This window comes from Pleurodeles waltl, chromosome 5 (assembly GCF_031143425.1).
Source record: "Pleurodeles waltl isolate 20211129_DDA chromosome 5, aPleWal1.hap1.20221129, whole genome shotgun sequence".
Classification (NCBI taxonomy): domain Eukaryota; kingdom Metazoa; phylum Chordata; class Amphibia; order Caudata; family Salamandridae; genus Pleurodeles; species Pleurodeles waltl.
This window is the reverse complement of record NC_090444.1, coordinates 839,623,104-839,639,186: the sequence shown is the minus strand read 5'-3', so window position 1 is coordinate 839,639,186 and position 16,083 is coordinate 839,623,104. Positions and strand designations below refer to the sequence as shown.

The following is a 16,083-nucleotide window of genomic DNA, read 5'->3' as shown; positions in this document are numbered from 1 at the left end:
GCCTTTCCCTTCCCTTCTCAGTGATGTCTGACTCAGTACCTGACTTCTGCTTGGTTCGCCCATGAAATACAGCGTATTGACATTGGTATGTTGTCATGACTAATTGACAGAACAGAAATTGAACAGTAATATGTAATACATTTGTTAATAATACAGCATGACTCAAAACAGATTTGTGTGCAAAATGTGATTTATTTACAGTGCTAGATATCGGTACATGTGATTCTAAGGGTGATGGGTGGGGGTGGAGGAATATCCATGGCAGAGTCCAGTTCTCAGTCTCACAGGTGCATTGTCCTTTTGCCTGTGGAAGGATGGAGCATAGGCAGTTCATGGTTGGACAGGGTGGCAATGTGGGACAGTGGGAAGACTTGAGGGGGTATGTCCTGCTGGCGGGGGTCTTGACATCCTACTCTGTCTTTTTTTTTGGTCTCAGGCTCCTCTTACGGGGTGGTTGTTCTTCAGCAGGAGGTGGGGTTCTGGGGGGCTGTCGAGGTGTTGGGACCTCCTGTCCACTGGCGCCGGCGGAGGTGGTAGGCTGTTCCTGGTCCGGGCTAGTGACAGGGGCCCTGTGTGGTGCACCATGGTCCCGCAATGCGTCCTCTATCCTGTTGAGGGCCAGGACGATGGTTCCCATTGCGGTCCCGATGATTCTCAGCTCCTCCCTGAACCCCATGTAGCGTTCCTCCTGCTGTGCCTGGATCTCAGTGAACCTGGCCAGTACCGTCGCCATCGTTTCTTGGGAGTGGTGGTAGGCCCCCATGAGGGTGGTGAGGGCCTCTTGGAGAGTGGGTTCCCTGGGCCTCTCCTCCCCCCCCTGTCGCACAGCAGCCCTCCGAGCTGCCCGGTTTCCCCCGGCCTCTGTCCCCTGGACGGTGTGCCCGCTACCACTGCCCCCAGGTCCCTGTTGTTGTTGGGGTGTTGGGTTAGCCTGGGTGCCCTGTAGTGGCAGACACACCGCTGATTGAGCTGTCCTAGAGACAGAGGCATGGGCCCGCTGGGTGGGAGCTGTGCTGGTGTTGGCAGAGGGGGTCGGGTCTGGTGTGGCCTGTGGCTGCCTGAGGGGAACCGACTGCCCAGAGGTCCCCGATGGTCCGGGCTGGACATCAGGTTCACTGTCGACAGAGCTGCTATCCTCAGTGTGGGCCTGTTCCGGTGGTGGGATGGACACTTCTGGACCCTCCTGGCTGGTGTGTTGTCGTTCGGGTCCTGCATGGGGTAAGAGAGTTTGGTTATTGTTTCTGTGTGTGCAATAGCGTGCGTGTTATGGGTGCCCTTGTCCCCCAGTGCAGGCATTCCCTTGAGGGAGGTGTTGTGAGGGTAGTTAGTGGGGGGGGGGGTTAGTGCAGTGGTCATGCTTAGGTGATGGGTGCCCATGATTTGTGTTGGCATGCAGGAATGGTGTTGGGATGGGTGGGTTGTGCTGGTGAGACATTGTCAGGGAGGATGTGTGCTGGGGGGTTGGGGGTGAGGGTGGGGGTGTGGGTTGGCATGCTGGTGGGGTGGGGGGATATAGTAGTTGAGATTGGACTTACCAGAGTCCATTCCTCCGGCTACTCCAGCGAGGCCCTGAGGATGCAGGATGTTCAAGACGTCTTGCTCCCACGATGTAAATTCGGGAGGGGTGGGTGGGGGTCCGCCGCCAGTCTTCTGGACCGCGATGTTGTGCCTGGAGACCATCGATCGGACCTTCCCCCATAGGTCGTTCCATCTTTTGCGGATGTCCTCCCTATTCCTGGGATGCTCTCCCACCGCGTTGACCCTGTCCACGATCCGCTGCCATAGCTCCGCCTTCCTGGCTATACTGGTGTGCTGCACCTGCGAGCCGAAGAGCTGGGGTTCCACTCTTAGGATTTCCTCCACCATGACCCGGAGTTCTTGGTCCGAAAAGCGTGGGTGCCTTTGGGGTGCCATGGGGTGGTGTGGGTGAGGTGTGGGGTGGTGTATGTGATGAGGAGTATGTTGGTGAGTGGTGCTTTGTGCTACTATGTGGTGTGTGTGATGGTGTAGTGTGCCTCAGTGTGTCTTGCTATGGATTGTCTGCTGTGTCTCTCTCTCCTTCTCTCAGTAATTATGGTCGCATGGGTTTGTGGGTGATGTGGGTGTGTGTTTTATAGTTGGTTGATTGTGTGGGAGTGGTGTGTGTATGTGTATCAGGTGTGTGTATTTCAAATTGTCCAATGTGGCTGTGTTTTGGTGATGTGTGTGTATTCTGACCGCGGCGGTGTGTAGCGCCAATGGAATACCGCGTTTGAATGACCGCCGTGTGGATTCGTGGGTCGTAATGGCATGGGCGTATTTCTGTTGGCGTGACGGTGGAGGTTTGGTCATCTCCAGTTTATCGCTGCCCGCTGATGTGGCGGGCTGCAGTGGAGGACGGATTTTTTGGAGGTTTGGCCGTTGTGGGTCAGAATGACCGTGGCGGTTGACCGCGGCCGCGGCGGTGTTATGGCGGTCTTCTGACCGGCGGTAAGGGCCTTTTACCGCCGAGGTCAGAATGACCCCCTAAGTATCTAAGCACCCAACCTTTACCAGGTAAAGGTTAGACATATAGGTGACTTATAAGTTACTTAAGTGCAGTGGTAAATGGCTGTGAAATAACGTGGGCGTTATTTCACTCAGGCTGCAATGGCAGGCCTGTGTAAGAATTGTCAGAGCTCCCTATGGGTGGCAAAAGAAATGCTGCAGCCCATAGGGATCTCCTGGAACCCCGATACCCTGGGTATCTCAGTACCATATACTAGGGAATTATAAGGGTGTTCCAGTATGCCAATGTAAAATTGGTGAAATTGGTCACTAGCCTGTTAGTGACAATTTGGAAAGAAATGAGAGAGCATAACCACTGAGGTTCTGGTTAGCAGAGCCTCAGTGAGACAGTTAGTCATCACACAGGTAACACATACAGGGCACACTTATGAGCACTGGCGCCCTGGCTGGCAGGGTCCCAGTGACACATACAACTAAAACAACATATATACAGTGAAATATGGGGGTAACATGCCAGGCAAGATGGTACTTTCCTACAGTTACCACTAGTCATGACATGCTGAATTTACAGTTTTCGCTTGGTACCTATTTGAAAGTATGTATAAAAACCCTTGCCTTGGGGGTGAACCAGGTGACTTTCTTATTACTCCTGAGACTGTCCATTCCATTTATGATTGTTGCTGTTTATTGGGACTTCTGACTGTGTACTCTGTGTCTGAGCCTTCATGACATATATTTTGCAATTCTTTGTATTGCTTATTTCAAGATTTTGTAATGAAACCCTTTAACTTTTTATCAATCTAGATCTCAAGGTATTGAGTGGTCTCCTTTACTATTTTGATAAATTCTGCTAAATTGTTGGGCCTGGGGTCAAGGATGGTGGTGACTCTTATCGCAAGATCAAGGGTGCAAGAGCCCAGCTGCTAGAGGTAAATTTTGGGATGATCAAAATAGTGGGGTGCAGTGAAATTTTGGGGTATGGCTCCCACAATGGGCATTGATTTTTCAAAATAAAACAGAAAAATTGTAAACTTTCAAACGTTTGTCATAAGCGTCAGCCATCAATGACAGATACATTCCAAACCTTTTAATGGCTTTGTATGAATTGCTGTGATGGAGGTTCATGCAAATTCATAAAGGTCTCGACCGGGTCGGCAATGAATTCTCAATTTGATGGGCCAAACAAACACAAGGTGCGGAGATAAAGTCCTCAGCCCATCTTACTGCCTTTACTCCATCTGCCAAATTCTAAATCGTACCCATTATTTAGGTTCCCGTGGTTACTCTTTTGGGCGCTTGATGTAACAAACTAGTCTTTCTTCTGTATTAATGGACTCATTTCAGTATGCTCTTCGGAATATAACGAAAGAAAATACAGTCGAAGTATAATAGTAATGAACTTTGCAGCGCAAATGTGTAATATCAAATTGTTTTAGTGGTTTGGGGGGCTTTCGATAAAATTGCAAAGAATGCGATCCTAAGGGATGTTGTAGTTGAAGGGTAGAGTCACAGGAACAGCAAATGAGAGCACTGATAGGGAACCTTTTTTTGAAGCTATTGCAAAGAGAACTTGTGCTTTAAATGCCTATCCCTTAACTTCTACAATAACAAACAGATTCGTGATCTCATCTCATCATATTAATGAGTATGCAATTCTATCTTGAAATTTGTTGAAATACAGTAAAAATTATAAAATAGCACTTCGTTAAGAAGAAAACATACCATTCCGATGAGCAGTAGTGGCCGGAACCCGCACATCATCATATGATCTGCCATCAGTAATGACAATCATTATCTTTCTCTTGTTGGGTTTGGATTTACTAAAAAGATGTGCTGACGCATAGCTGATTGCTGCTCCAGTGCTTGTGCCCCCACTCCAGTAATTGATTCTTTTTATGGCGTTCACGACGTCTTCCTTGGTGCTGTGTTTGTCAAATCCGAACTCCAGCCTCTGCTCATATGTATACTGCACTGCCCCTATCCGGGTGTCAGTGTCTGATATTTCAAACTCTTTGGTGATGTTTACAATAAACTGCAAGACTGTGCGGAAGTTTCCTGTGCCCACGCTGCTAGAACCATCTATGATAAAGCCAATGTCGGCAGCATTTAAGCAGGTTTTGCTGCACATTAGCCGGTCGGTGTCACATACACGCTTCACGAGAGGCTGCACTATTTTGCGGAGACTGAACCAGCTTGGTACGTTCATTGAGAAGAATCCATTTGTTCTGCAGACAGCCTAAAGAGAAATAAAACACATTCGATATTACTAAACAATTTGAGAACTCACCGAACTATGGGGGTTATTCTAACTTTGGAGGAGGTGTTAATCCGTCCCAAAAGTGACGGAAAAGTGACGGATTTACCACCAGCCGTATTACGAGTCCATTATATCCTATGGAACTCGTAATACGGCTGGTGGTATATCCGTCACTTTACCGTCACTTTTGGGACGGATTAACACTCCTCCAAAGTTAGAATAACCCCCTATGTTTTATGATGATCACTTGGGTTTGAGGACCGTGTCTTCAGAAAGCCCATGCCATTAAGACAGTAATTAACCATCCATGCTGTAGAATTAGGCTAAGTGATCACGTGTTCGTTCTAAAACACACATCAATTACTGAAGTAACCATCTTCTGTAGTTATACCTGTCAATTTATACTTTTTGTACAAAGAAAACCTGAATGCCGCCGCACTGTCCGTTGTAATTGAAGCCGTCCATCCGTACATTCAGTCATTGGATAGTGTACCTGAAGATCATAATTGGACCACACAGTTTTTTCAAAATGTAGGCCACATCTAAACATTATGGGGGTCATTCCGACCCTGGCGGTCCATGACCGCCAGGGCCGGGGACCGCGGAAGCACCGCCAACAGGCTGGCGGTGCTCCCTGGGCCATTCTGACCGCGGCGGTAAAGCCGTGGTCAGAAAAGGGGAACCGGCGGTTTCCCGCCGGTTTACCCCTGGCCCAGGGAATCCTCCATGGCGGCGCTGCTTGCAGCTCCGCCATGGGGATTCCGACCCCCTTCCCGCCATCCCGTTCCTGGCGGTTTTTACCGCCAGGAACAGGATGGCGGGAACAGGTGTCGTGGGGCCCCTGGGGGCCCCTGTACTGCCCATGCCACTGGCATGGGCAGTGCAGGGGCCCCCTAACAGGGCCCCATAATGATTTTCAGTGTCTGCTTTGCAGACACTGAAAATCGCGACGGGTGCCACTGCACCCATCGCACCCCTGCAACTCCGCCGGCTCCATTCGGAGCCGGCTTCCTCGTTGCAGGGTCTTTCCCGCTGGGCCGGCGGGCGGCCTTTTGGCGGTCACCAGCCGGCCCAGCAGGAAAGCCAGAATGGCCGCCACGGTCTTTTGACCGCGGTGCGGTAATTCGGCGGTGACCGCATGGCTGGCAGCGACCGCCGCCCGCCGCGGTCAGAATGACCGCCTATATTCTGAATGTAAAATTTTCAAGGATCTTAGCTGGTGTTAAAATAATGCAAGTTAATTCACTCAAGCAGCAGATATCTGCATACCACAAAAGGTTTATAGGAAAAAACATAAACACTAAAAATGTCGTGCTACAAAATTATCGAACCAAAGGAAAGATTTATTATTCATAACCCCACATCTATGTACTTTGAGGATATATATATATATATATGTATATATATATATATATATATATATATACACACTATCAAAGTACATCTAGGAAACGTATCCACACCTTGAGGATATTTTGGTTGTCCATATTTTGATCGTCGATATAAAGTAAGTCAGTATGTAGTAGTCAATATTCTGTAGGGAATCTGGTAGAGAACCTGTATCACATAAAGCACATGGAAAAGCTAGGCTTACAGATGACTTCAGAAATCAGAATATACACAATAGTCAGATTTTTTTAACATCAAAATTGTAAATAATCGTCCAAAAGGCTATTTCTCTGTCTTGAAGTCATCACTTAGCTGTAAATGGAATTCACCACCTCACTGCAGTGGCAGATGCCCCACCTCTGCCAGCCTAATGGTGAAGTGCCCAACACAGTTAGAATACCCCGCCATTGTGGCAGTGGAATATTAATGAATGTGCTCACACAGAGATGATGGAACCACTTTTAGAGAGATTGTAATAACAGTTGGGCAACGTGATGGCGGCAGGCTCAGAATGTTTTTTTCCCCAGTGTAGGAAAGTACCACCTTGCTTGGCATGTTACCCCCATATTTCACTGTGTATATGTTGTTTTAGTCTATGTGTCACCGGGACCCTGCCAGGCAGGGCCCCAGTGCTCATAAGTGTGCCCTGTATGTGTTACCCCTGTTATGACTAACTGTCTCACTGAGGCTCTGCTAACCAGAACCTTAGTGGTTATGCTCTCTCTGCTTTCCAAATTTGTCACTAACAGGCTAGTGACTAAATTTACCAATTCACATTGGCATACTGGTACACCCATATAATTCACTAGTATATGGTACTGAGGTACCCAGGGTATTGGGGTTCCAGGAGATCCCTATGGGCTGCAGCATTTCTTTTGCCACCCATAGGGAGCTCTGACAATTCCTACACAGGCCTGCCAGTGCAACCTGCGTGAAATAACGTCCACGTTATTTCACAGCCATTTACCACTGTACTTAAGTAACTTATAAGTCACCTATGTGTCGAACCTTCACCTGGTGAAGGTTGGGTGCAAAGTTACTTAGGGGGTGATTCTAACTTCGGCGGGCGGCGGAGGCCGCCCGCCGAAGTTCCCCCACCAAAATACTGCTCCGCGGTCGAAAGACCGCTGAGGGTATTTTGGGATTTGCCCTGGGCTGGCGGGCGGCCGCCAAAAGGCCGCCCGCCAGCCCAGGGCAAATCAACCTTCCCACTAAAATGCCGGCTCAGAATTGAGCCGGCGGAGTGGGAAGGTGCGACGGGTGCAGTTGCACCCGTCGCGTATTTCAGTGTCTGCTAGGCAGACACTGAAATACTTTGTGGGGCCCTCTTACGGGGGCCCCTGCCGTGCCCATGCAATTGGCATGGACACGGCAGGGGCCCCCAGGGGCCCCGCGGCACCCCCTACCGCCATCCTGTTCCTGGCGGGCGAACCGCCAGGAACAGGATGGCGGTAGGGGGTGTCAGAATCCCCCATGGCGGCGCAGCAAGCTGCGCCGCCATGGGGGATTCTAAGGGCAGCGGTAAACCGGCGGGAGACCGCCGGTTTACCCTTTCTGACCGCGGCCAAACCGCTGCGGTCAGAATGCCCTGCGGGGCACCACCGGTCTGTCGGCGGTGCTCCCGCCGACCCTGGCCCCGGCGGTCTGAGACCGCCGGGGTTAGAATGAGGGCCTTAGTGTGTGGGCACCCTGGCACTAGCCAAGGTGCCCCCACATCGTTCAGAGCAAATTCCCCGGACTTTGTGAGTGCGGGGACACCATTACACGCGTGCAGAATACATAGGTCACTACCTATGTATAGCGTCACAATGGTAACTCCGAACATGGCCATGTAACATGTCTTAGATCATGGAATTGTCACCCCAATACCATTCTGGTATTGGGGAGACAATTCCATGATCCCCTGGGTCTCTAGCACAGTACCCGGGTACTACCAAACTGCCTTTCCGGGGTCTCCACTGTAGCTGCTGCTGCTGCCAACCCCTCAGACAGGTTTCTGCCCTGCTGGGGTCCAGGCAGCCCTGGCCCAATAAGGCAGAACAAAGGATTTCCTCTGAGAGAGGGTGTTAAACCCTGTCCCTTTGGAAATAGGTGTGATGGGTGGGGAGGAGTAGCCTCCCCCAGCCTCTTGAAATGCTTTGATGGGCACAGATGGTGCCCATCTCTGCATAAGCCAGTCTACACCGGTTCAGGGATCCCCCAGCCCTGCTCTGGAGCAAAACTGGACAAAGGAAAGGGGATTGACCACTCTCCTGACCAGTACCTCCCAGGGGAGGTGCCCAGAGCTCCTCCAGTGTGTCCCAGACCTCTGCCATGTTGGAAACAGAGGTGTTGGGGACACACTGGACTGCTCTGAGTCGCCAGTGCCAGCAGGTGACATCAGAGGCTCCTTCTGATAGGCTCTTACCTCTCTTGGTAGCCAATCCTCCTTCCTTGGTAGCCAAACCTCAGTTTCTGGCTATTTAGGGTCTCTGCTTTGGGGAATTATTTAGATAACGAATGCAAGAGCTCATCAGAGTTCCTCTGCATCTCCCTTTTCACCTTCTACCAAAGGATCGACCGCTGACTGCTCAGGACGCCTAGAAAACCGCAACAAAGTAGCAAGACGACTACCAGCAACATTGTAGCACCTAATCCTGACGGCTTTCTCAACTGTTTCCAGGGGGTAGCCTGCCTTCACCCTGCACCAGGAGCTCCGATGAAACCTCCCTTGGGTTGACAGAATCTTCCCCCTGCTAACTCAGGCACCAAAAGACTGCAACATAGGTCCTCTGGATCCCCTCTCATTCTGACGAGCGTGGTCCCTAGAACAGAGCAACTCTGTCCAAGTGACTCCCACAGTCCAGTGACTCTTCAGTCCAAGTTTGGTGGAGGTAAGTCCTTGCCTCCCCACGCTAGACTGCAAAGCTGTGTACTGCGTGATTTGCAGCTGCTCCGGCTCTTGTGCACTCTTACAGGATTTCCTTCGTGCACAGCAAGCCTGGGTGCCTGACACTCCTTCCTGCAGTGCACAACCTTCTGAGTTGTTCTCTGGCGTCGTGGGACTCCCTTTTGTGACTTCGCGTAGACTCCGGTTCACTCTTATTCCAAGTGCCTGTTAGGGTACTTCTGCGGGTGCTGCCTGCTTCTGTGAGGGCTCACCAAGTTGTTGGGCGCCCCCTCTGTCTCCTCCTCCAAGTGGCGACATCCTGGTCCCTCATGGGCCACAGCAGCACCCAAAAACCTCTACCGCAACCCTTGCAGCTAGCAAGGCTTGTTTGCTGTCTTTCTGCGTGGGAATAACTCTGCAAGCTTTATTGCAACGTGGGACATCCGTCTTCCAAAGGATAAGTCCCTAGTCCTCTTCTTTCTTGTAGAACACCAAGCTTCTTCCATTCAGTGGCAGTTTCCTTGCACCATCAGCTGGCATTTCCTGGGTTCCTGCCCACTCTTGACACTGTCGCGACTATTGGACTTGGTCCCCTTGTCTTACAGGTACTCAGGTCCAGTAATCCACTGTTGTTGCATTGCTGGTGTTTGTTCTTCCTGCAGAAACCCCCTATCACGACTTCTGTGCTCTCTGGGGGTAGTAGGTGCACTTTACACCTACTTTTCAGGGCCTTGGGGTGGGCTATTTTTCTAACCCTCACTGTTGTTTTCTTACCGTCCCAGCGACCCTCTACAAGCTCACATAGGTCTGGGGTCCATTTGTGGTTCTCATTCCACTTTTGGAGTATATGGTTTGTGTTGCCCCTATACCTATGTGCTCCTATTGCAATCTATTGTGATTCTACACTGTTTGCATTACTTCTTTTGCTATTAGTTACCTAATATTGGTTTGTGTACATATAACTTGTGTATATAACTTATCCTCATACTGAGGGTACTCACTGAGATACATTGTCATAAAAATAAAGTACCTTTATTTTTAGTAACTCTGTGTATTGTGTTTTCTTATGATATTGTGCATATGATATAAGTGGTATAGTAGGAGCTTTACATGTCTCCTAGTTCAGCCTAAGCTGCTTTGACATAGGTACCTTCTATCAGCCTAAGCTGCTAGAAATACCTCTTCTACACTACTAAGGGATAACTGGACCTGGCACAAGGTGTAAGTACCTCTAGTACCCACTACAAGCCAGGCCAGCCTCCTACATTGGTTGTGCAGCGGTGGGATAAGTACTTGTAACTACTTACCACTTTGTCATTGTGTACTTCTCATAAGAGAATCATATACAAAACAGTTCAGTGTATGTACACCTAACCAAAAAGTTTTGCTTTTCTTCTCTAAAACTTTTTACAAAGTTCTGAAAAGTTTCTCTAAACGTTAGAAAAAGTTTTTTCTCTGTTCTTTAAAAAGTTCTGAAACTTTTTCTTCCTTCTCACTATCTCTAAACCGTTTCTGCTATCATGTCTGTGGTAGATTCAGCTCCTAAAACGGTCAATACTACTTATGACAATTTAAATTACAAGAGCCTAAGGAGTCTCTGCTTAGATAGAGGTTTAGTGATAGGAAAGAACCCTACAAAAGAGTTTCTATTTGACATGCTTATTGTAAATGATGAGTCACAAGCAGGCACATCAGATTGCCACCTTGAGGGAGGTCGGGAGGGTTCTGAACAGAGTCTGCCCCTCAGCAGGACACCCAGTTATGTTGGTAGTAATGGAGGTTCCCACCACAGTAGGGAAGCCTTTATTCCTAGAGGCCAAGTTACCAGGGTCCAGACAAATAGGAACAGATCCCCCTCTGTAGTTTCAAACTTGCCTTCTTTGTCTAAGCATTCCCAACCCACCCACCCTGAGGATAACTTGTTAGAAAGGGAACTAAAAAAGTTGAGGGTTGAAGAGATCAGACTGAAGCTTAAACAGCAACAGCTGGCCTTAGATAGGGAATCCCTAGACCTGGAGAAGGAAAGACAGAGATTGGGGTTCGGACCCCATGGTGGCAGCAGCAGTATTCCTGATAGTAATCCTGTTAGAGAGCATGATTCCAGGAATCTGCACAAGATAGTCCCCCCTTACAAGGAGGGGGATGACAAAAAAAAAATGACTCACACCAGGCAGCGCCGGCGTATGGGAAAATGGGGGTTGTGCGTCAAAAAATGGGGTAAGTCAGGTCTGAGGCAAAATTCAGGCCTCAAACCGGATTTGTGCCATTATTTTGGACGCCCAACCTCCATTGACATGACTCCTGTCTTAGCAAAGACAGGAGTCATGCCCCCTTGCCCAATGGCCATGCCCAGGGGACCTATGTCCCCTGGGCATGGTCATTGGGCATAGTGGCATGTAGGGGGGCCCAAATCAGGTCCCCCTATGCCACAAAAAAAAATGGAAAAAAATACTTACCCGAACTTACCTGTACTTCCCTGGGATGGGTCCCTCCATCCTTTGGTGTCCTCCTGGGGTGGGCAAGGGTGGCAGAGGGTGTCCCTGGGGGCAGGGGAGGGCACCTCTGGGCTCCTTCCGAGCCCACAGGTCCCTTAACGCCTGCCCTGACCCAGGCGTTAAAAAACGGCGCCCATCAGGCTGTGCGCTGTTATTTAAGGCCCACCCCCTCGGTGTGTCAAAATGACGTCAGAGTATAAATATGGGGCACAGGCCTTAAAGTCGTTTTTTGGAAGGGAACGCCTATCTTGCATATAATTAACGCAAGGCTGGTTCCCCCTTCCAAAAAATGGCGCACATGGTGGAATTTTGACGCCCGCGGGGTCGGACGTCAAAGTATAAATATGGGGCAAGGTCTGCGCCGATTGTGCGTCAAAATTTTTGACGCACATTCGGCGCAAACAAAGTATAAATATGCCCCTTAGTGTGTGGGCACCCTGACACTAGCCAAGGTGCCCCCACATCGTTCAGGGCAAATTCCCCGGACTTTGTGAGTGCGGGGACACCATTACACGCGTGCACTATACATAGGTCACTACCTATGTATAGCGTCACAATGGTAACTCCGAACATGGCCATGTAACTTGTCTAAGATCATGGAATTGTCACCCCAATGCCATTCTGGCATTGGGGAGACAATTCCATGATCCCCCGAGTCTTTAGCACAGACCCGGGTACTGCCAAACTACCTTTCCTGGGGTTTCACTGCTGCTGCTGCCAACCCCTCTGACAGGTTTCTGTCCTCCTGGTACTTCTGTGGGTGCTGCCTGCTTCTCTGAGGGCTCCCTGACTTGCTGGGCGCCCCCTCTGTCTCCTCATCCAAGTGGTGACATCCTGGTCCCTCCTGGGCCAAAGCAGCATCGAAAAACTCTAACCGCAACCCTTGCAGCTAGCAAGGCTTGTTTGCAGTCTTTCTGCGTGGGAACACCTCTGCAAGCTTCTTCACGACGTGGGACATCCATCCTCCAAAGGGGAAGTTTCTAGCTCTCTTCGTTCTTGCAGAATCCACAGCTTCTACCATCCGGTGGCAGCTTCTTTGGACCCTCAGCTGGCATTTCCTGGGCATCTGCCCACTATCGACATTGTCGCGACACTTGGACTTAATCCCCTTGCTCCACAGGTACTCAGGTCCGGAAATCCACTTTGGTTGCATTGCTGGTGTTGGTCTTCCTTGCAGAAACCCCCTATCACGACTTCTGTGCTCTCTGGGGGTTATAGGTGCACTTTACACCTACTTTTCAGGGTCTTGGGGTGGTCTATTTTTCTAACCCTCACCGTTTTCTTACACTCCCAGCGACCCTCTACAAGCTCACATAGGTTTGGGGTCCATTCATGGTTCGCATTCCACTTTTGGAGTATATGGTTTGTGTTGCCCCTATACCTATGTGCTCCTATTGCAATCTACTGTAACTTTACATTGCTTGCATTCCTTCCTTTTGCTATTACTGCATATTTTTGATATTGTGTACGTATATCTTGTGTATATTTGGCATCCTCATACTGAGGATACTCACTGAGATACTTTTGGCATATTGTAATAAAAATAAAGTACCTTTATTTTTAGTATATCTGTGTATTGTGTTTTCTTGTGATATTGTGCATATGACACCAGTGGTATAGTAGGAGCTTTGCATGTCTCCTAGTTCAGCCTAAGCTGCTCTGCTATAGCTACCTTCTATCAGCCTAAGCTGCTAGAAACACCTCTTCTACACTAATAAGGAATAACTGGACCTGGTACAGAGTGTAAGTACCCCTTGGTACCCACTACAAGCCAGGCCAGCCTCCTACATTGGTTGTGCAGCGGTGGGATAAGTACTTGCAACTACTTACCACTTTGTCATTGTGTACTTTTCATAAGAGAATAATATACAAAACAAGTTCAGTGTATGTACACCTAACCAAAAAGTTTTACTTTTCTTCTCTTACACTATCTGCTAAGTGCTGAAAAGTACCTCTAAACTTTCTAAAAGTTTGAAAAAGTTTGAATTTTTTTTTTTCCTGTTCTTTAAAAAAGTCCTGAAACTTTTTCTATCTTTTATCTGTCTCTAAACCTTTTTCTATCATGTCTGGTGTAGGAACTCCTCTTAATTTGGTCAATACAACTTATGACCACCTTAACTTTAAGAGCCTAAGGATTGATAGAGGTTTAGTGGTAGGAAAGAACCCTTCTAGAGAATTATTGTCTAACATGCTCATTGAGAATGATAATGCCTTAGCTGGCAGTTCAATTGAGAAGTTACGAGATGGCTCACACTCTGACTCAGGGGAGCCCCCAGTAGGTGTGTTGCAGGGTTCCCTTCCTAACCTGCCCCTTAGCAGACCTCATAGCAATGCTGGTAGTATAAGAAGCTCCCATCATAGTTGGGAGGGTTTTATTCCTGAAGGCCAGGTTGTTAGAGTGCCAACTGTTAGGGACATGTCTCCCTCTGCTCATTCAAATCTTTCTTCTATGTCAAAACATTCCCAACCCACCCACCCTGATGACAAGATGTTAGAAAGGGAACTCAGAAAGTTGAGAGTGGAAGAGACCAGGCTGAAGCTTAAACAGCAACAGCTGGCTCTAGACAGGGAATCCCTAGACTTAGAAAAAGAGAGACAGAGGTTGGGGTTTGGACCCCATGGTGGCAGCAGCAGTATTCCTGATAGCAATCCTGTGAGAGAGCATGATTCTAGGAATCTGCATAAGATAGTTCCCCCTTACAAGGAGGGGGATGACATTAACAAGTGGTTTGCTGCACTTGAGAGGGCCTGTATGGTACAGGGGGTCCGTCAAAGGCAGTGGGCTGCTATCCTATGGCTATCTTTCAGTGGAAAGGGTAGGGATAGGCTCCTTACTGTGAAGGAAAATGATGCCAATAATTTTACAGTTTTGAAGAATGCACTCTTGGATGGATTTGGCTTAACCACTGAACAATACAGGATTACGTTCAGAGAAACCAGAAAAGAGTCCTCACAAGACTGGGTAGACTTTGTTGACCATTCAGTGAAGGCCTTGGAGGGGTGGTTACATGGCAGTAAAGTTTATGACTATGAAAGCCTGTACAATCTAATCCTGAGAGAGCATATTCTGAATAACTGTGTGTATGATTTGTTATACCAATATCTAGTGGACTCAGATCTGACTTCTCCCCAAGAATTGGGAAAGAAGGCAGACAAATGGGTCAGAACAAGAGTGAACAGAAAAGTTCATACAGGGGGTGACAAGGATGGCAAGAAGAAGGATGGTAAGTCTTCAGACAGGGCTGGTGGGTCCAAATCCTCTTCTAATCAAGTAAAGAAAACATGGTGCTCTTTATGTAAAGTAAAAGGCCATTGGACAACTGATGCCAGTTGTCCAAAGAAAAGCACCAAACCTCCCACTACCACAACCCCTACTGCAACCTCTAGTGCCCCTAGTAATAGCAGTGGTGGTGGGAGCAAACCTACTAATAGCCAATCCAAGGGAGTAGCTGGTCTCACTTTTGGTAATTTAGTTGGAGTTGGTCTTGTTAGGGAGATCGCAGAGGCTTGCTAGTCTCTGAAGGTGCCATTGATTTGGCCACCTTGGTTGCTTGTCCCCTTAATATGGATAATTACAAGCAACTTCCCCTAATAAATGGTGTTGAGGTTCAGGCCTACAGGGACACAGGTGCCAGTGTTACCATGGTAATAGGGAAACTGGTACACCCTGAACAACACCTACTTGGTCACCAGTACCAAGTGACAGACACTCATAACAACACTCTTAGCCACCCCATGGCTGTTGTGAAGTCCAATTTACTGGTCCAAAGAAAGTTATGGTTGCTTTAGATTTACCTGTACACTGTCTACTGGGAAATGATTTAGAGACATCAGCTTGGGCAGAAGTGGAGTTGGAGGCTCATGCAGCAATGCAAAAAGCAAAAAGGACAGGGTGACGTGGATCCTGGAACAATGGACCTAGTGCTCCCTAAAGCTAGGGTTAGTAATGGTAATTCCCTACCCACTATCCCTCCCTCTACAGATTATTCAACTTCTGAGGAAGAAGAATTTCCCCCCCTGTGCAGAACCTTCACCAGAGGAGCTGGCAGCAGACACTGCTGATCTTTTGGGTGGACGGGGGCCTGCCAGGGAGGAGCTGAGTGTGGCACAGCAAACCTGTCCCACATTAGAGGGTCTAAGACAGCAAGCTGTCAAACAGCAAAATGGGGATGACAGTGACTCACATAGAGTTTACTGGGCGGACAACCTCTTGTACACAGAGGCAAGGGACCCAAAACCTGAAGCAGCCAGGAGATTGGTCATTCCCCTGCAGTACAGAGAGTTCCTCCTAACTCTGGCACACAACATTCCCTTGGCTGGACATTTGGGTCAGATTAAAACATGGGAAAGGCTTGTCCCCCTGTTTCACTGACCTAGTATGTCAGAGGACACAAAATACTTTTGTAAGTCCTGCGTGACCTGCCAAGCCAGTGGCAAGACAGGTGGCACTCCAAAGGCACCCCTTATTCCACTGCCTGTGGTTGGGGTTCCCTTTGAAAGGGTAGGGGTTGACATAGTTGGCCCCCTTAACCCTCCTACTGCTTCAGGCAATAGGTTTATCTTGGTGGTAGTGGACCATGCCACAA

General features: G+C 48.8%; 1 protein-coding gene across 7 annotated transcripts in view; it reads right to left on the bottom strand.

Moving 5' to 3' along the window:
- The window catches only part of VIT (vitrin), a 1,755,407-nt gene that overhangs the window by 146,310 nt on the left and 1,593,014 nt on the right, over window positions 1-16,083 (bottom strand). For 6 of the 7 annotated variants that reach the window (XM_069234891.1, XM_069234890.1, XM_069234889.1 and 3 more), the window contains one exon: window positions 4,210-4,723. The exons of the other annotated variant lie outside the window; for it this stretch is intronic. In XM_069234891.1, the coding sequence (XP_069090992.1) occupies window positions 4,210-4,723 (514 nt within the window). The remainder of the gene's footprint in view (window positions 1-4,209; window positions 4,724-16,083) is intronic. 7 annotated transcript variants of the gene reach the window in all.